Source organism: Barbatula barbatula (assembly GCF_947034865.1).
Source record: "Barbatula barbatula genome assembly, chromosome: 6".
Lineage (NCBI taxonomy): Eukaryota > Metazoa > Chordata > Actinopteri > Cypriniformes > Nemacheilidae > Barbatula > Barbatula barbatula.
The window spans coordinates 24877548-24899166 of NC_136765.1; the positions used below are offsets into that span (position 1 = coordinate 24877548).

The 21619-nt window shown below is 37.8% G+C and overlaps 2 protein-coding genes across 3 annotated transcripts; one reads left to right on the forward strand and one right to left on the reverse strand.

Moving 5' to 3' along the window:
* Window positions 1-2478: 2478 nt before the first annotated feature.
* plaat1l (phospholipase A and acyltransferase 1-like) lies at window positions 2479-4890 on the forward strand. The gene is made up of 4 exons (XM_079459340.1): window positions 2479-2761; window positions 3764-3893; window positions 3970-4223; window positions 4388-4890. The coding sequence occupies exons 1-4, from the start codon at window positions 2753-2755 to the stop codon at window positions 4451-4453; spliced, it is 459 nt and encodes a 152-aa protein (XP_079315466.1). The 5' UTR covers window positions 2479-2752; the 3' UTR covers window positions 4454-4890.
* A 4129-nt stretch (window positions 4891-9019) lies between these two features.
* ephx2 (epoxide hydrolase 2, cytoplasmic) lies at window positions 9020-21380 on the reverse strand. 2 transcript variants are annotated; one of them, XM_079459127.1, is made up of 20 exons: window positions 21224-21380; window positions 20981-21095; window positions 20803-20887; window positions 20286-20442; window positions 20008-20202; window positions 19461-19579; window positions 18825-18893; window positions 18654-18749; window positions 18118-18196; window positions 16856-16890; window positions 16722-16748; window positions 15115-15200; window positions 14894-15005; window positions 14745-14819; window positions 13664-13703; window positions 13460-13562; window positions 12963-13032; window positions 12296-12376; window positions 11867-11925; window positions 9020-9754 (listed from the first exon to the last, which is right to left on the reverse strand). In XM_079459127.1, the coding sequence occupies exons 2-20, from the start codon at window positions 21076-21078 to the stop codon at window positions 9670-9672; spliced, it is 1671 nt and encodes a 556-aa protein (XP_079315253.1). In that variant the 5' UTR covers window positions 21079-21095; window positions 21224-21380; the 3' UTR covers window positions 9020-9669. The 2 variants fall into 2 exon arrangements, with proteins under 2 accessions (XP_079315253.1, XP_079315254.1); XM_079459128.1 differs by having other exon boundaries at window positions 19461-19583; window positions 20012-20202; window positions 21224-21359.
* Window positions 21381-21619: the final 239 nt, after the last annotated feature.

The following is a 21619-nucleotide window of genomic DNA, read 5'->3' on the forward strand; positions in this document are numbered from 1 at the left end:
TTTATTATGATTTTCGTGTTTGATCACACATGTTTAAATGATGTCTGCCTGAATTAACTTCACGAGACTAGTGCTGAATCATTCATATGAAAGCCATTAAAGGAAAGTAGAAGCCCTGTGTTTGCCGGCCAGTTGCCCGCTCTGTGGTTGATACAGCTGTTCCATAAGGGCCACACGAGCAGACGTCTAAAAGACCTGCTATTGTGTACATTTCTATCACTGAGGTCAAAGGTACAATAATCAACAGGTGGACATTCTGACAGGAGATGACACATGCTGCCACAATACATACACACATGATTTCTGGATAGGGTCGACTGGCGGCTTTTAATGATCTTTAAAGGTAAACATCAGATGGAGCCTCCACAACATTTTAGTTGTGGGTACGTTTTTAAATAGGCTTGCGTGACGTGAGTTAAAATTCATTGACAGCAATGCGTTTGATTGAAAGTTCATTCTAAATATCTCTTTTTCAGTATGTTCGCAATTAAAAACACGATCTCGGTGGCGGTGGTAAAGCAATTGTGCGCTCTTAAAAATCAAGGTGCTTAAAAGTTTTTTTCACAGCGATGCCGAAGATGAACCGTTTTTGGTTCCACAAAGAACCATCTCTTTCTAACCTTCTCATAATCTGAAGAAGAAAGAAGAAAGGTTCTTCTATGGCACCTTTTGAAGCACCTTTTTAAAAACTCACTAGAACAAAGTTCAAGAGCTTTAAAACAACACAAGGAGGAGTAAATGATCTTTTTTTCAGAACTTTCTGCTGATATTGACCCTAAAGGATTTGTAAATGTAGAATAATGCCTAAGCACATGTACGGGGTATCAGTAAATGACACAACTATGTGTTAAAGACGTTCTGATTCTTCAAGCAAGTGACAGCTGTCAGGCGTGACCCACTCATCCAAAGCATCTGTTTGATAGAGAATATACACAGAAGGAGCTGGTGCTCACTACAGGACCTCAAGATGTCCACTCAAATTTCATCTAATTCTGATTTAAAGTAATGTTTCATTTCGTTGCATAAACAACTTAGTGTGTCTTTACTTGATGTTCGATGTAAAATCTGTGTCATAAAGAGAAAGCGCTTTCCTCCAGATAAAACTCCCAGAAGGCATTCCGGCAGCTCCTCGGAGGAGCAGTTGAAGAGCAGCTGGTGAATATTCCTGCATTGTCGAGTCGGCACATGGTCTACACGGCAGGTGCTGCTCCACCGCAGAACTTTTCCTCCTCCAGAAACGTCCCCTCTCTCCAAGGCCGGGATATTCAGCTGGGATACGTTTAGTCCCCGTCACTCATCCTTCGAGTTCCTGGGTGAACGAGAGGCGGAGGCATGCGTTTCTAGCACATGATCCGAATAGCAAACGTGCCTGGCGAGCCCCCGATGTCTGACCACCGTTTCTTCCCAGAGTCCTCTGGGACAATTGTTGGCCCGTTTCAACCGAGAGCTTCATTCTGATGTGCTGTCATCGATCACGGATCTTCAGAAAGGAAAAACGCTCTTAGTTTTAATTCATATTCAGTTTGTTGTCGTTTAATGAAGTGGTGTATGCTTAGACACTTTATTTATAAAACGGGAAAGAAAAACTGTATTGAAATAGCATCAGTTATACTCTTAAAAAAGGAGCTTCAGAAGGTTCTTTGCCATTTTTGCTTCCCCAAAGATTCATATCTTTATTTTTTTATAATCTATACAAAGTACCAACTCCATTTAGCTTTTTTAAGAGTGTAGACAGGACGTTTGCACCATCGGGGAAAAAATAAATTTGAAGAACCACATTGTTTGTTTCTCTGGAAATCAGAGAAAAGTTGCTCAACCTGGGAGGGACAAAATTATACAAAAACCCAAAACATGACATCGTTCTGCTTTAAATCCTAAAATAAATGGCCCTGCGATCTGTGGGTCATGCTGTGAGAGAATAGCCATGTGTTCATGGCAACAGCAGTGGTGATAAATCACATCATGTCGACGGGACTTTCTCTCCTCACGTCCCATCTCAGCTGTGTATCTGGCAGCTGACATCATTAAACGACAGACCTGGGGTATCATTCCCCTGCCTTCAGCCCAACCGCTTATTCTGCTCAACACTTGGATCACTTTTCAGTATTTTAACCACGATCTCTGTAGAGGAGCAGATTTGTTTTTATTGTCCTTGTTGTTTTATGATGTCAAAATACATTTAGCTATTAAAAGCCATTGATAATCTGGACTAAATATAGTATGTGTGTGTGTACGTGTGCGCACAACCCACTCACACTGAATGTGGATAAGTTCAGAGCACATGGTGGGTGTATAGCTGTCATCCATTTGCGTCTTGGGAATTTACTTGCATTGTGTTGATAAGCAGATGTTTCCGGATTAAAACAGAAGTGTTTTTCTGCACATTCTCTTGAGAATCTATTGCCTCTTAACGTTTTAAACTCAAACATATCTTTATAAACTTGTAAAACTGAAAGGCAGAGATATAACATTCTTGTCAGTGTTTCCTTCCATATAACACTTACACGTTCATATATCCACTTCTTCAAAGCATCAGCCGTGTGCAGATAACCGTGACGAAGACCTCGGTTTGAACGTCTTTCACGAGGCACTGATGGAGAGATCCTGGGTGTATTTTAAGATCACACCTCATGCTTTACTATCTGCTCATGAATTGTTTAAGAGTTTCCACCCTTTGATGCTTCTCTTTTCTTTGATAATAAACTCTTCATCACTCTAAACAGACAAGATCTCCATAACACAAAGAGCACAAATGGGCCTGGTAAGCAATTCAGATTTCTAACATATATAATCTCTAGTTTTAATGCAGAGGCTTAAAATGTATTTAGACACTTAAAGCCAAAATATTTTCAGTTCTGCGCTTGATCATTCTGTGAACTATGAACAATATTTCTACCAAATTGTAAATAAAAATATTCAGACCTCAAATACTGAAAAGAAAACAAGTTCATAGTCACTTTTAAGCAATACAACATGTATTTCGGAAGAGTTAAAACATATTTTTAATGTGATAACCCTCTCTCTCTTTCAACAGGTAGTGGTTTAGCTTTAGTTGAAACTAGTAACTTTGTATTAGCACCTATTGTGCTATTGCTCTTTTATTACATATCGCTTATTGCTCCCTGAACTCTTTGTAAGTCTCTTTTGATAAAAGCGTCTGCTCAATGACTAAATGTAAATGTGTTTATGATAACCTGGATTTATTTGATCAGTTTTCATGTGCCTTGTCACACTTTCAGTATTTCACTTTTTATATGACTTTAGTTGAAATTCAACAGAGACTGGACTGAAATGACCAGTACATGATGCACTATAGAAAATGTATTGTCTTCTTTTAACGCGTCAGGGTAGGTTGTGTGTTTCTTAGACGCTCGTCCATTTCTTGAAATGGTTTCAAGTTGATGTCGTTGTCATCAGACAATTATTTTCTGTTCAGATTCATCTGTTCATCTATGTATTCTTTATATTCCTGGTTTCTTTTTGTCCTTAACAATGCAATCTCAAAATGTGCTATAGAAATAAATTGTAATTGAATTGAAAATATCTATTGCCTTGCCATTTGATAGAAATCATCTAAAATGCATTAATTTTCAAGAAAGAGCTCAGGTACCTGTGCGACTTTAAACATCCTTTAGAAGTCACATCGACACCATTAAAAGTCATTGAAAAACGTGTTCAGTTCTAATGAAAAGAAACAAAATTTGTTATGTAATGCAGAGACTTTTTAAAAATCTTTATCTTCATTTATCTTTCTGTTCACCAGCATAACTCTCATCCAAAGCTTTACCCCGGTGATATCCTTGAGTTTCCTGGCAACAAGTATTTTTCTCATTTTGGAGTTTATTATGGTGAACGGGACGGGGTTCCTTACGTGGCACATTTGACCATTAGAGGCGAGTCTTTCTTTTCACCTGAGCACCTTTAACTTCTGCTTAAAATTCTCATGACCTTCCAGAATTTCTTTTTCAGATTCAGACACAAAACTCTTGCTTTTCGGCCGAGCTTTGAATTCCGCAGTGAAGTTAGACCCGGTCGATGTGATTGGGAAGAAATACAAGGTCAGGAACTATTTGGATGACAAGCACCCACCACGAGACTTCTACTCTCACATCAAACCGGAGATCGATGACGCCATGAGCAAACCCATCACCTTTGACATTCTGTTTAACAACAGTGAACATCAGGCCACCATGTTACGATACGGCGTGAAAAAGTCAGAGCAGGTAAAAAAAACATTTCTCACTAAATATGATTATGCTTTAAAATGGTATTAAACGCATCCATTTGTTATTTGATATAAAATATAAATACTTTATATATATATATATATATGTGTGTATTTCCAGATATTATATTTAAACTTATTTCATTTTTAAATCGCTTCCAGATTGAGCAAGTCTATTCCAAGATAGTTCCCACCTGGAGAGAATTATTTGAGAAGAAAAAGGTTTAAGAGACAAGGCATCAGGATCCACGAGAATTCAAGATTACACAAAACATTCATTCTGAAATAGAAGAAATTAATTCAACAAAGTTGTACAGACTGCTCTTCATTTTATGTGTAAAGTTATACTGTATATCGTATAATCCAAACACGTTAAACCAACGATGTCTTTACTTATTCTGAATGTGTTAAGGTGTCTCTGAATGTTTGAACGTCTCATGTCTGTCTCACAAATGGCCACAAGGTGGCGGTATAAAGTCAATGTTTGCTATATTGGGTGAAAGAGTGCATTAACTATATCAAATGCAAACTACACATCTATCCATATACAGTATACATAGTAGTAAAATAGCTTTTTCATGTATGAACTTTGAGTTTTATTAATCTCCCCTCTGTCTCTAGTCCAAATTACATTTTGTTAAATAAAATGGCTTCATTTGAATGATCTCAATTGTAAATCTTACATAACAACAAAATGATTATTTCAAAATATACTATATACACAAAATTTATATTCTTTCACCATGTCATTGCAAGCCTGACTTTCTTTCATCTGCAGAACACAAAAGAAGAATCAGGTTTTTATATAGAATTTTTTTTTTTGGGTGAACTATCCCTTTGTCTTTGACTTGTCTTTGACATGAAAGCTGTTAATATTTCATGTGAATTTAAGAATGTCTTTATTACAGAGCAGCACACAGCATACAAGAAAGACTTCAGGGCAGGACATGGACACCGATATCACATCTGACTGTAAATGGCAACATTGGAGGGAAGCAATATGAAATAGTTCAGGTCGACTCAGGGTACCGAGCTGCTTCTTCAAGGACAGGAAACCAAATTCATAATGAGAGCCCCCTGAAAATAACAATATCATTTGGCTAAAATGCTAAACCATTTACAGCCGGTCAGTAGTGAAAAGTGAGCTGCTCTCGTGCCGGATCAAAAACTGCAAAGTTCTCTAAAGAAACAAATCTAGATGTGAAACAGAGAAGCTATTAAAGTGTACTAGTGTTGAGGTGGCGTAGTGCACTAGTAAGTGCACGAGATGTCAACAAATTACTGGGTGAATGAAGGTAGCACACACGAGATGTGGGAGAATAATCTCAGCCGAACAAATAGTTTCATATTTTCATAAAAATGTTGAGTGTTATTTTGAGACATAAAGTTGCAATCCATACTTTGAATTCTCTATGCGGTCATACCCGGCAGCTAAAAATGATATATTATTATTATAATCTTTTGGTACGTTTTCAGAAAATCTCATGATGTTTAATGATGTTAAATGTAAATACAAAACAAGGACATGCGTTGTGTGTTTTCTTAAACTACAGTACAAATCAACGGTTTGCTTTGGAAAGACGATGTCACGGAACAGGTAGTGAAGAACCCAAGCGCAGGCAGCAATACGGGGTAAAAGTTTAATACTAAATAAAACTGCAAATTACAAATAATACACCCACAATGGGGGGAAAACTGAACGGAGGCACAATACAAAAACAGAAAGTAAAGACTTCAAACTACAAGGGAACATGAACACGAGCCAAGGTACAGGTACACGCAAGGAAACATTTACAACGAACGAGCAACAAGACAATAAACAAGAGGGTATATATATAGGGAGACTAACAAAGGAGATAACGATGGGCAGGTGTGGGTAATGAGACACAGGAGGAAAGCTATACTAGAAACGAGAGGGGCGGGGCCAAATGACGAGACAGGAGAGAACGCATATTATGTCCTGATTGACAATAATATGTTTCTCTCCACATAAAACACGTGGGTCCGTCATGATTCTGCCTCTAGACCAGAAAACCAAGACAAGAGAAGGCAGAATCATGACAGACGAGGTCTGTTTCCATTCAATCTAAATACACACATCAAACCCTTTCAAATAAAGATGAATTATGCAAATACAATACTCACATTTTGTGAGCAATATGTTCGCTTGATGTTTTTTGTTTGAAAAAGGCCATTGCAGTGTTATGCAGAGATAAGTAATGCTGTTTGTTTAAGACGTCTGTTTTAAATGAACAAGTCAACAACACTAAATGCCATCTCAAATCTTTGATCAGAAGGAATTATTCTTCATTGCGGCGTCTCCGATTCATGAAAAGGTTAATTCATATAAACAGAAAAGAAACGCTCGCCTTCATAATGAGTCTTGTGTTATTAAGTACTGATGTATTCGTCTTAAGAAGACACGTGTTACTGTTTATATATATGAACAAGCAACAAGTAAACCGGTTGTCATATGATTAAATATGGAGAATCATTCCTCAAGTTTTCTTTTATAAGTAAATCTGAAAGTATCATCTATTAATTATATGTGGAAGGTAAAGACCAGACACGAGGTGCATTTTCCTTTTCCCTATAATAGTGGCCAGCTGGGATAAAGGAAATCACTGAGGCGGAACTGCAGTCTCTATTGTTTGCAATATGAATGCTAAGATTAAATCTTATAATAAATTCATTCAGGCAACATTAACACACAAAAGCAACGCTGAGTGCTGACAGCGATCTCTCACGTCAGTGGAAATAATCAGATCCGGCATACGCCAATGAAAAGACATCCCATTGCCGAGGGGTTTTTAGAACGCACAGATACAGAAAGAGAAATCAATCACATTTCTATTTCTAATAGTTCCTATAATCACAGAACAGAATCATTTACAGCTGAACAGAAGATGTGTATGTCTGTCCTGTTCATCTTATGGTTACTATGGTGATTTAAACTGATGTAAGTGTTTCAGGATACATGTGTGACACAGAATGAAGGAAACCGGCCTCAAGAGACCCAAAAGTGTCTTGGAGTGGCCACGCTAAGAGTTCAAACAACATGACCCTCATGCATTTACAAAGAGCCAACAAAACCAAGCCATTCATAATGACAGTCTGGATAATAACCTGTCAACTGAAACAGATCCGCTCACGTCACAAGACTCTGAGCGTTATCTGTCATAAACACTCTTCTGCCCAGAACAGGGTGCCACCCAACACTCACATTTCCTCAAATCTAAAAATATAGCTGAACACACAAAACCCGACCCGAATGCAGAAATGCTCCAAAAGATCTTTGCCTAAACTGTGTCTACCCAAAAAAAGATCACAGATGAGATCTTAAAATCACAGTTATTTCTCCCAGACATCAGCGAATTGAAACTTTTCTCGTCGACGTCTCAGATATTTCTCATGAGAAAGTGTCCGAAATCTCACAAATGTCTCCGTCATTAGAGTTTGAGAAGAGATGTCGACGATGTGTCAAACTGAGCTCAGATTTGTCAAGTCTGCAATCAAAAGTCAATATCAGTGAAGATCTCCATATGAACTCGAACATTTCTCATCAAATTGACTCAAATCCACATGATTTGATCTCTACAATAGACTCTTCGTGTGTTTCCACAATGACACTTTCAATTTACTATTTTTCTATTTCTCAGAAATTGTAGAAAATTCTTAAATTTGTTATATACAACCAAGAACTCCACCAAGTCTCACTGAGCTATAAAAGAGAAATAACACCAGTTAAGTTTGTACATTCCAAACAATATGTGCATTGCATCTCACATTCATACAATGATCAAGCCAGTCAATTCTATGTCTCGCCTGTGGAATTGAACATTCTGGTAGATTGTCCCATGTGAACATTAAACCTTGCTCTCCAAACACCCTCGAGTATCAGCGGGTTACTGATGATCCGTTCTCTGTGTCCTCCATCTGATGAGTACAGACCGATACCGTCACAAACCTGTCATTCTCAATCTGAACAACTACAGGCATTCTTTTTACATCAGAAGAAAATGTGAGAGATGCTTAAGTGTGCAAAACCTGCAGTCGAGATGCAAGGATGCTGTGGGTGGTCGCCACTGCTTTGCAACAGCATGTGGATCTGATGCATGACAACTAACCAATATGCAAATATTAGTCCATTTCTGACCCTTACCAGGTCTGTGTTTGAAAAAGCAGAATTATAAGTGCTTTCACGCGACTGAGCTTTTTTTTGAAGATTTGCTTCACAGTGGAAATTTAATTTGAATCGTAGCCCAGGGAAATCTACATATTCTCTATCATCTTAGAAATGGACAGAACATATTCTAACACTAAAAGAAACGTGAATCTTGTGTGACTGCAGAAAATGAGTTCTTTTGTGTGTGAAATCATTTGGTGTTTTTAAATGAAGCCGTCACAGATCCCAGAACAGCTCTGTCGCTCTCTATTCACTTCATTATATAGCAGCAATCTCAGGTCAAGGCAATCGGCCGCTTTTAACAAAGAGAGCTGCGCTGTGTTCTTAAAGACTCAAAGCCTCAGGAAATAACACAAACCAGTCTGCTCTTGTCTTATTTACAGAGAACGCTTGGAGCATTCGCCAACACTGGAAAATGGACGTCTTCCCTTTTAATTTAAACAAAGGATGTTTTAGAAACCGTACTTATGTTGTGTAATCGTTTTTCGGAAGGAAAAAATAAAAGCTTTGAAAAGCGAAGGAAAGAGAGGAAAGGTCCGCAAAATAACGATAACACATGATCAAAGCTTACCGAATATGATTAAAAACATAATATTAATAACTGATATAACTACTCAATGTTTGCTTTATTCATTTTATATTTCAACGATTATGTTTTTACTATTGGATGTCTACAAAGAAAATTTATTTGCATTTCTTTATTTAGCAAACGCTTTAATCCAAACACTTCCTGTAACACTTTCCTTAAAGCATATGTGTATAATGCATTATAAAAGTTGTTTTAATGTATCAGTTATGCCTTGTAATGCACATAATGCTTCATGAATAAGTGTTACTATTGATACATTATAACACATCAGTTCATTGTTACACTTTTGCATTTGTATGTTGGTTATAACTCTTTACAACAACATTTAACATTATGAACAATTAAAATGCATCATACCATTTAATAACCCTTAATAATGCATTATGCCTAAAGGCTTTAAGGAAAGTCTTACCCAACTTACAAAAGATTCTGATGCAAATCATGAGTCCGTTCATCCAATATCTTCGAAATTCCAAACCTTTTATTCATATTAAAATGGCAAGCTGTGCTTTTAAGATTAAAATGGTTACAAAATACATTATTGACGGCAAATGATTGGTTGCAAACGACTTCATTGAATGCTTCAATCACAAATGACGGCGTTCTACTTTCAGCGAGACAAGACATTAGCATGCGCTTAAACAGCTCAGACGCTTTATCAAACTCATCTCACAGCTTCGGATGATCAGGAAGGGAGCCTTTCTGGTGCGTCTCCTTCAGCCAGGCGATGAGGATTTTATTCACTTCTGCAGGTCTGATGAGAGAAAACACAACAAGTGATATCATTTGAAAACATCACCTCATAACCACAAATGAGCACCACTAGAAAAGAAGTGTTTCTGACCCCTCTGTAAGACATAAATATCACGTTTAAACACTTCTGATGGGGTCAGAGGGTTACAGCGCTTGTCCTTTTTTTAAATGAAGCGAGGCATTTAGTGTCAGGTTGAAAGTGTCAGCGTTCATCTATTGATTAGTGAAGTTCAGCGTTTGATAGATTCACGGGGTCAAGAGAAATTCAAATAATTTACAGCCTCACGGGTCAAGCTATCGAGCCCTCGGGTCAACACGGAGAGGAATGTTAAATCCCTGTCTGATCAGATCCACTCATTACCCGTCACACTGAGGATATTAACCATAACATGGGGGGTTTAAATACATTAAAAAAAATGTAATCGAATGCTATTTTCTATGGCTTTCAAATAGACAAACATAAAAAGTCAGATCTCTTTTTTAGAACACGGTTGAATAGAATAATGCGTCTCATGAAGTGAATGCAAAAACAGCTTGTTTCATATCTGATAACACGTGACAGCAGTTTCAGGCCGGTTGCAGTTAAACTATATCCCGCAAATACCGTGGATTTTTAGTGAAAACACGTGACAAAAACTAACGCAATCATTTCACAATAATGCACTTGGTTAGTGAGGTCTCTGATATTTGTTAACACAAAAGAAGTAACTCTCAAGAAAAAAAACATCACATTTCAGTCCAAAACCAAAAGAAGAATGGATATATTTTTACAGCTGCAGAACAAAATCCCAGAAGTCACTTTGGATAAAAACGTCTGCTAAATGCCTAAATGTAAATGTAAAAATAAGAGACCACTTTAAACGTTCATTTCAAATCAATGTTTCTAGATGCATTGTGGTCATTTCAGTCCAGTGTCTGTTGAATTAATAATCAATCCTCAGGAATGAGTCATCCAACAGCAATGTGACAAGACACATGAAAACTGTGATCAAAATAAAAATGATCGCACACTTTTCCTGTCGACATACGACTGTTGTATTGTTTAAAAGTGTATTTTTTTCAGATCTCAAAAACAAGTTCAGATTCAGAGCCTCTTCCCTGTTATTCTCCCGTTTCTCTAGTTTTCATTTTCTATTAATAAATGCAGATAGAAACAATATTTTTGACCAAATTAGGGAGAAATATTGTTCATAGTTCACAGAATTAAATAAAAATGATGATTTTATCTAAACACAGACCTGTAAATAGCAAAACTGATGTTAAAATGGTCTCTTTTTGTCTCTTTATCATTATTTCCAGAAAAAGGAAAGTCCTTGAGGAAGAAGGGACTCGTGTCATAGTTTAAATCCCGGTCGGTATACAGTATGAAGAATGTTTTGTCTGTATGGTGAAATGCACATTAAGGTGTCATAACCTTGGATGCGAGTTGATTTCTGTCATCACGGTCATGTTTCTGTCATGTGATTGGATGACGGTACAGTCCCGTTTTATGATGGAAGGCCTGCATCCGAGCTGTTTTTCATAAATCCCAATGTCTGTAATATTTCCTAGGAAATATGTTGTGCATGTTTCTCTGCTTATGACAAACTAATGGCTGAAAGTGAGCACATCTATCAGCTCCATTTAATGTTTCCGCAGACTTTAGAGAATTTACCGTTAACGGACCAAAACTATCTTTTTAGTGTTTAAAATAAATCCTCATGAAACTCTGAATTGTACTTACTTAAACATTTCTTTTTCGTACAGGATTCATAAAAGCAGTGATAGTATCATCAATAGAATCATCAATTCATTTCTTATCAGTGTGTATTCACTGGAAATTAATCCATTCGTGAATCTTTCTGCATGTAATCTAGCAAAACTACTTCTACTTCATAATCGATAGAACGAGGTTAAAATACTAAAGGTCAGAATTCCTTTTTGTATACCTTTCACTGTTTTCCTTGAAAGTACATTTTCCTCAAACTCATACTGACATTTAAGCAGATGTGTAATATGTCATTTAAGAGTCATTCAGACACGTGACCTGCCGTAAACTATAAAGCGCTTGATGTTGTTTAATGTCAGTTTATCTGTATTGCGAGTACATTATGAATACATCATTGAACTCTACCTCTCCATTTGTGTCCAGTGTGCACACTCCTCAATGTGTCCTCTGCTGAGATTTGGAACCTTCAGACAACAGACAGACAAGGTAGAAATATAGCAAACGTGCCAAATGGTTCTGTATGACATTAAACATGGCAGGATTACCACAATTGCAAATGATCCCCACAAATATGTTTATGATATCTACCAACTCTTGCACTTGACCAGTGTTAAATGGAAACGGCCTTAAAGTATTTGCATTTACCATTTGGCAGATGTTTGAAATGAAAGTGACACTGAAATATAGATTAGACATGTGAATGAAGCTAACCACAGGGACATCGCTCGGAGACATATTTTTGTGTTTTAATTAAAAATAAGTCGATTAATGTGTGCTACTAATATGAAATATATAATTCTGTACTGTTCACGTCAAAATACAAAATGATCTCACCAGCTTCTCCATGCCTTTGGTAAAAACAGGCAGAAGTATGGTGTCCTTTCCTGCGGTCACCATCAAGGCTGGCATCATAATCTGTGGAGGAAATTCTTTATTTGTGAGATAATGCATAGACTAATTTACCAACCGTGTTATTGAGCTAAACGGGACTGCCATTAAAAGAAACTAAGTGAATTCGTGTCACATTGTTATTCCATTTTTGGCATTTCTTAAAGTGATCGTCATTTCAAAATGTATGATTTTCTTTCTTCCGCAGGACACAAAAGAAAATATCTTGAAGAAAGATGTTAACCGGCACCTATTGACATTGGTTTACAATCCGTACAACAGATGCAAATGGGTGCCAGCGCTGTTCTGTTACCCACTTTCTTTAAAATATCTTCATTTGAAATGACAAGAGCGAGAAAAATGATGACAGAATTTTCATTTTTGGGTGAACATATGAATCTATGAACTGTTCTTTAATTCGCAAATAAGGAAGTACAACCCCCCGCGCAAAAGTTTGCATTTCTTCATGAGGTTGGAAGTGTGAATCGAAACGCTTCAACCGTTGTCACGTCAGAGCAGATGTGGGATGAGGCGCGATGGGCTGTTTTTGACAGTGATGGTGTCAGAGATCTGGTTTTCTGGCAGTGAAGCGGATCATTTGGCGGACACTTGCCTTGCCCCTCGGCCTGGAACACATCCAACGCCAGTTCCTCTCCCCGTTACGGTACCAGTTCAGAGGACCCCTGAGACAGAACCATACCCTCGGTGAAAACATGTCATCTACGTGTAGTGAATAAACAGCTGTATATTATCAATTCCTGAGGCTGAACAGATACACCGTCACCGACTATCTTCTGAATCTTGCAGAAGACAAGAAAGCCCTGGTAATATGATTTAGGACATTGAGACTCATACACTAACAATAAAAATACACAAATACATGCACAAAGGTTTTCACCAATAAATCATCAAGTTTGGAGATTTGTGTATAAATACAATTATTAGTGCACGAGAGGCATTGTTTGTTAGTCTTGGCCATAAAATCCAACACTATTCCATTCCCTGACAGTGCGTCCTGTGTTTAAATCCCATTGAGTTTCTAACGTATCTGTAAAATGATCAGACGCCACTGAAACTATAAATAACACACCGATTTTGGAGTAAATGTACCTGAAGCCGTTCTTGGAGTATTGTTGAACGTAATACCGAAGGGCAGATTCGCTCAAAATGGCACTGCGGGGCGGATCCTCAGGTGCGCCCACAAACAATCCACCTGATAAACAAAACAAACGCAACATGACGGTAACAATCACGTCTGATGTGCGCATTTACATCTTTAACAGGCCTGATTTAAATGTCTAATTGTTCATTTACCTCTCTCGCAGACCCCAGCGGAGCGTAACTGAGGATGTTTCTGTGACAAAACAGAATTAAACTTCAATTTAAAAAATGTAGCATCAACAATGCAAAAGCTAATTTCTTTCTTCACAGTATTTCCACAAGTGCGCATGAGTTCCTACAAAGTGTCCGAAACCCCAAGTTGAGAATAGTGTTCTTATTATTTTCAAGGTATCCTTTTTCCTGCACGGGGTGAAGAAATAAACGGTGTGTTTGTTTGATAAATGGGAGTGATTCGTGTGAATGTGTCTCTGACAGCGTGCATCCCCCTCAGTCGTGGACATTTCCCTTGTTTTTTTATTTTCGGCAGGTCGTGCATCACTCATGTCATTAGAATTCAGCGTGAGTCTTTCTGAAGCTGATGTTTGTCATTCATCACTCGAGGATCACAGGGCCGGATGGGAGCCCTTTAAGTGGCCCTCATTATGATTCCGGGTCATTCGGCAGCGACTGCACGACGCGCCTCTTCATCTGCACTGCTGCCTTTTGCATAACATAATAAGATATCTGTGTTACCATGTTCTTGCAGTTCACCGGGGATCAAATCGACCACCTTGCTTTTGTCTTAAAATAAAGACAGGATTTAAAAACTAAATGAGTGTTTGTGACATTCCTGGAGGTTTGTGTTTGACTGAAATGTACCGTATTAAAACACATTGCTGCCATAAACAACATACCATCGTGACATCTGATGTATATAGCCAAAAGTACCTGATGTCAGTAGTAACAGTGTCACCACAAGCAATTTCTTTTTGTATAAACAATAATATACCATTTTATTTTTTATATGCAAAAAGGTAAATTAGAATTTATTACAATATGTAATATTAATAGAGAAAAAAAAGAGCAAAGAAAGAAAGATGACTATGTGTGAACTCAAGATGGCCACTGACACTGAAAATAGACCCTCACAACCATTATATAACCACATTTCTCTTTTTCATCACGATCTGTGACTTCCTTACAAATCTAACACATTTAATCTGTTTGAAAGTTCTCTCCAAGTTAGTTATAGAATATATAGCAAATAGCTGAATAACATTTTTATAAAACTTACGGTCTCATAACTTGCAAAGAACATCAGTTTGAAAGTTCTCTCCAGGTTTTTCTCTAGTTCGGCCTCTGCGACACCCTGGAACAAGACATTAAAAAGCCTTTAATACCGTCTGGATAAACATCAAATGAATCTGTGATGTTCTCCCTTACAGGTTTCTGAAAGTAGAGCTGATAATCAAAGATGGGTATGGCCTTGAGTTTCTCCAGCGGGTTTGTGTTCGGATCCACAGGAAACAGAGGTGTGTTGAGAGACGCCACGGCTCTGTACGTCACCACCAGAAAAACAATTAAACAACTTCTTGCATGACCTAAACACAATTCTACACCAATACGTGTTTGGTTTGTGATGTGTGACTGTATTTTATGGGTACCTGACTCTTTCCGGGTGATACTGAGCCATGTTCCACACCAGAGAACCGCCCCAGTCGTGACCCACCAAAGTGACCTGAGCAATTCCCTGCGGAACCAAGACCAAAGATATACACATCAATGCACAATGACACGTCTGGGTCATATTCATCCTAAAATATGACGAAATCAAGCATCAAGACATATTTCCCCAAAGATGAATCATATTTAAGGACAAATTATTTTTGCTTTAGAATTTTATTTCTTTTTGCTTTTTAGGTTAATGGTTTAGTTCGTTCTCTGTAGGGAAAACACTGACTCGGACTGATTACCAATGGCCAATACCGATAACGCTATTATTGTGATAACTACTGCAATAAAAACCTGCAAGCAGTCCAACGTATCTTTACTTTATTATTATTATAAATTATGTTTTTAGCAAAAAGTAACCCTCAAATATGATTTTATGAAGGCAGAGAGAAAGTTTGTAAGCATGGTGGCTGTTTAGGCAATATATTATTCTAGTAATGACCACCACCAACTATACAGAACTCTCACCCAGATACTGGCAATGAATTATTTACCATATTATAATAATGTGAAGTATTAACACAATATCAATTATTATGAGTATTAATATCACAATATTGTGACACGCCTAACCCAGTCACTTTAAATGTCAACTGTTCCAACCAGGTCAAAAATGCTAAACATTCGTCGTTCAGTGTCCTATATCAACTCCAAGTCTCACACAGAAATATAAAACATTCCTCGCTCCATCACAATGATTAGATCATCTCTCAAGGTCATTTGCATGATTAGATCATTAACTGTAGTAGATGATTCGAGAACAATAACCTCCTTCACAACAATATGACACGCCGCCATGCAAACCCCACCCTGATGCTGTCTGATGGGAAAACACATCACACAGAAACTCAAGCGCAGCATGACTGGGCACATACAACTAACATTGGATTTCATTTCATTAGTTCGATAGAAAAAGAAAATCATTATTTCAAGACCATTCATTTGGAAAGAGAGCCTCGTCTGTTTAAGTTAATTTCCTAATTCACTTCTTGTTTTGTGAAACTTAAATATGCCTCTGTGCTTAAAGTGTGAACAAGAAGTGCAACATCAGTTTCACATATTCACTTCAGCAGAAGTCACACATCGCTCAAATAATCAAACAGCAGTCGCTATGTATTAAAACAACGAATGTGTGAAACTGTCATATCATCGCTGTCCTTCTGAAACCTTCGATGTCCAAATACACTGTTTTGCAGAAAATTGTCAGTTAGATATTTCCAAATCCCAATAACAACTAAAAGAAAGATTCATGACAAAAAATTTTAATGACGAGATACAAAGTTTAAGAAGGACACCAGCAATATACTGTAGTCGTGCTCTTACAACCTAGCTTTGATAAACAAATGGGGGAATCTCATCCCAACACTGTAATGTCAGTTAAAACCGTCGTAAAAGATGTGCAGCAATTGGCGAATTATCTGATAACATTTCCACACGCGACTCCATTCCGAGCACAATTCAGTTATCTTTGAATGAGAAACTTTTTTAAATTGCACCATAAAGAGATCAAATGCGTGTGTAAAATAATAAACAGACATACCATCTTATTCAGAAAGGTCACCAGATCCTAAAATAAGTTAAGAGAAGAACAAAGTTATTCGTTTGTAGTGTAACATTACACGTCAACATGACAAAACAAAATCACAAATGTAAACGGAAGTTATGTTTTCTTACCAGCATAATCTGTTCTTGAGAGTATTCCTCAATGTCTGCTCAGACCCATGGAAATAAAACACAACGTCCCGTATTTATTCATGTCATAATGATTATTATAAAGTTTCAGTATCTTCTGTATATCACCACATAACTCCGTTAGAAGCCGTCTATTAAGTGTAAGCTACTAAACTTGATTTATTTCTAAAGAATTATTTACTAAAAAGGCTATTGTGACTATTTTAAAAGCAATTCAGTGTTTATTGAGACTGTAGTCATGCAGTTGTGACTTTATTCACATTGTACTTGTGGCTTGACCTCACTGCTTCAACAAAACATGCACTGTCATGGCACGCACGTCTTCAGAATACATCACACAAGTGCACAGCGCACATGGTGAAGAGCAATGCTTCTCAATTTCATTCTCAGCGTGGTGCCGCAGTGATCACAGGGTCTGAACTTACTCAAATCCCAACACAGGAAAGAAGTTTTAAACTTCATTTATTTTTATACCGTGGTTTGAATACTGAATACTGCATTTTGATTAGCTGGAGGCTGTGCATTAAAACCCTTTAACGCACGGCTAGCTGTGGATTATCACTTACATATAGCACATTTAAACGCAACGTTGTTGCCCAAAGTGCTTCACAAATTTAAAATCCAATAAAATACACATATAACCAACATGCACGTACGACAACATTTGTAAAAAATTCCCGCATCAAACTTTCCTTACTTCAAAGGCCAGACTGAAGAAATGGGACATAAAAACCTCTATAGTCGGGGCGTGCCAAATATACAGGGGAAGACTGTGAACTGTGTCCCTACAGCTGATAAGGCTTGTTCACCTTTTGACTTCTTTTGACTTAGGGACAGTCAGCAACGACTGATTTCCTGATCTAAGTGACCTTGCTGGTGTGTTACACCCTAAGAGATGACTGATATAGATTGGGGAGAGGTTGTGTAACACTTCAAATGCTTTTTTGAAGACTTGTGTATTTGCTTAATATCTGATATATAAGTTTAACCACCAAAAAAGAAAGGTACAAAAGCATTTTTAAATGCATTCATCTGCTACAAAATTCTTGTGTCAAAGCATACAGACGTTGTCGAAACAGAAAGATATGGACTACGATTGGGTGGAGGAATCTGAGTATCTGGCAGATAATAATAGAGAAAACACTTATTCATTTTTAAAGTAATCTACCTTATTCTCAGCACACTCATGAAGAATTAAAACACAATATTAAAGCCTGTGTCACATGATGAGAATCAGGTCTGACCTTTAGGTGCTGTGGAGTCGCCGTAACCTTTCATGTCAGGGGCCAAAACTCTGAATCCAGCCGCGGCCAAAGCAGGAATCTAAATCCACCACAAACAAACAAACAAAACAAAGCTACTGAGGGTGGTTGCTAAGGTGTTGCTATGCAGTTGTGGAATGAGTAATGCAACAAAATGAATAATAAGAGTAACGGCTTTATCCAATTGATTTAATTTAAGGGACCTTTCAAAGGCACGGTTTAGAAGGATAAAATCGCATTGATCCTCATTTGTGCATTTGTCTTCCTTCAGAAGACCTTTGTAGCCCAAAGCAATTTATATTTCAACCACAGGTACAATCCTTCTGGAGCAGCCTGTGGTTATGTGTTATTAACCACCCTTTCGGAGTTTGAACCCACAACCCATGCACTTTGACCACAAAAGCCACATCATCCTCATACCAATGAGCACAGTTCCTTCATCTTTCAATCTTTTTGTGCAGTAAACATCTTCGAGGACTGTGATCCTGATCTGGTTTTGCGAGGATGAGGTTCCTCACCTGGTACCTCCAAGAAAACCAACTCTCCGGAAATCCATGGCAGAGAAGAACAGGTGGCCCTTCGCCCATTTCCACATAGTGAATCTTCACCCCTGGCTATAAAAGAGAATTACGCACTTCATCAACTCCACGCTTCCGGTGAACGGTCACAAACGCAGTAACTTACATTACCTTAACATTCACATATCCATGGGTGACATCTTCAGGATGACAAAACGGTGGTTGGGGATCATTGGTGACCTGTAAAGAAGAGCAGGGGCATATGTAAGATATACACTCTCCACTATGCATTAATAAAAGTCATACCATGGTCTGTTTAAATGCTCGATCGACTTGAAGGTGTGCATTAAGTAAGGGATATACCACATCTAGCCGTGCGTTAAAGGGTTTTAATGAAACGCTGTGGAGGCCAAGAACCACCCAAAGCGCAGTAAATTCCTTTAACGCACGGCTAGCTATGGATTATATACCATGCTTATACAATGATCCATTTGCAAAGTAAAAGCTGTTATTGATGTTTACAGTGTCGTTTTAGATCAAACAGGTGAAAATGACATTTATGTCAAATGTAATCAAACTGACTGGAGCTACCCGTGCATTAAAACTCTTTAACGCACAGCTAGCTGTGGATTATCCATTCAATTTAAATCACTCAAATAACTTGATAACATAAACAATTTAATGTCAATGAACATAGATTTTTATCTAACAAATGTGTAGTAAATATACGGTAATCAAACAATTACTCAAGTCTTTTAATACGACATGGTTTCTCTACACAAATGGTTTGGAACGCGATCTTTGCACCTCTATTCCCGTAAGCTTCTTGATTTCCTGAAGAGCCTCGGCGATGTCATGGATCTGAACAGCAGTCATTCCCAAACCTTCAGCCGTCTTGACACTTTCTTCAGCAACATCCAGCCAGACTGCCTTAAAACATAAAAGATTTATAAAACAGAATCATGTTTATATAGTGCAGCTGCGTTAGGTCACAGGTTTTTTCTGACAGGGTTGAAGAAAGCAGCGAAGCAAAATAATGATTCATACAATGATAATGCGAAATACAATCAATCGAATTGTGCATGGATAAAATAACAAATGTTTCTAAAATAAGTTTTAGGGAATGTATTTTTAGATTCATCTATCAGTATTCAAATTTAAAAAAAAATAAGACCCAGTTAAACACAACTTGTTACAGTACTATGTGTTTAGTGCATTTACTTACTATCATAGCATGTCGATACTTAAAACTATTTGTACGATAAACATATATTGATGTCTCGGTTGTTTTGTTTGTATAATTGATGAAGGCCAAAATGGACGATTACGATTAATTGCCCAGCCCTAACTGCACCTACTTCTTGAGGTTTAACAGCAAGTTTCTCGAGGGCATTGTTGAAGATGTCCGGCTCAGGGACTCGGGCACCGGCATGGCAAGATCTCACAACCAGGTCAAAATGTCTTTCCAAGACAGAGATGATCCTCGCAGTGCTCTCTCTCTGATCGGTGTCATCAACCCAGATGTTGGCCAGAACGCAGGTGGCGATGCCTCGAGAGGAAGAAAGAATTATTCTGAAAATGTATTTCTTTAAACTGGTCTTCAGTGTTGCGACAGGAACGTTATAAAAATACCATGATGACGCAGGACAGATGCTGCTTCAAGAATCGGCGTATTGAATTCCACCCGCCTGATCTCATCCAAAAGCTTCTGAACAGAGAACTGGGTTGGCAAAGACAAACTCTTTTCGGATGCCACCTTCTGACATTCCGCTTCAAACTCAGGAATCATCTGTGAAGTTTAACATCAGCAGTGTCATGTCAGTCAAAACCATTAAAGATAAAATAAAACGAAAAAACACTTAATAATTCATGCATATACAATATATGGTTCAGAAGATGATAATGTACACGGTTTTGTTCCTTGCCAACTTTAACGTTTTAACAGTTAAGATGACTTGTGACATCAGTAAAGTTTTGCAGCGTTTCATCATCGCTTGTTTGCATGCAAATTTACACAATTTCAACAAAGTTATATATAAGAAAATATAAGTTCAAACTATTAATATTAAATGCTTTGTAATATATACAATACATTAATGCAGATTTGGTGTACGTCTAGAAAAGGAAGATATAAATGTGAATAAATCACCTGAGTCAGAGTTATCCTCCCTCTCTCAGCTCCATGCAGAGCATTATCACTGCCAACATTTGCAATGACATCCTTTATGAAATCTCTGAAGCAAAAGAGTTATAATTAAGGAACTAACGGTTGTCATTGTCTTGCAAACATAAAGAAATAAACGAATGAATAAACAAAAGACCCATACCCTGAAATATCAAGAGTTTTCTCAAACTTCTGGACGATCTGGTCAAGTTGAGGAGTCACAACAGACCCCCAGAGACTCAAACACACCGCCTTCTTCATCTCGACACACTTATTTCCTTTCAGGAGTGAGAAACAAACCAAAGAAGAAGCACATCGTGATAAATCTGTTAATTTGTAACTTTGCACACACGAGCTTGCAGCACGAAGTTCGTGGCGTAATGCAAAATAAAAGTTAAACGTTTACCTTCTATTCGAGATTAGTATGTGTCGGATCAAGATTGTCGTGGTAAAGTTAAACGCCGTTCCAGCTTCTGAAACGAATAGCTGTTTTGCACCGCTTTTTAAACCACCCGGAACGATCTCTTCTGCGTCTAAAGAGGAGTGGACGTCTGCGGCTCTGCGCAGACCGATTGACGTTTGACGTCACATTATCGCGATAAGCACATAAGTTATAGTGTCATACGTCGATATGACCAATGAATGTGAACTATTACATCACCCGAGTTTCCTAACCGAAGGACCCGTTTCACATTCATGACAGCCTTCAAAATGTAAACAAACCCTTTTGTGTTCCTCTCTTTCTTCGACAGTAACACAGAAGTACACTATATTACAACATGTATTGTACATTAACCACGGA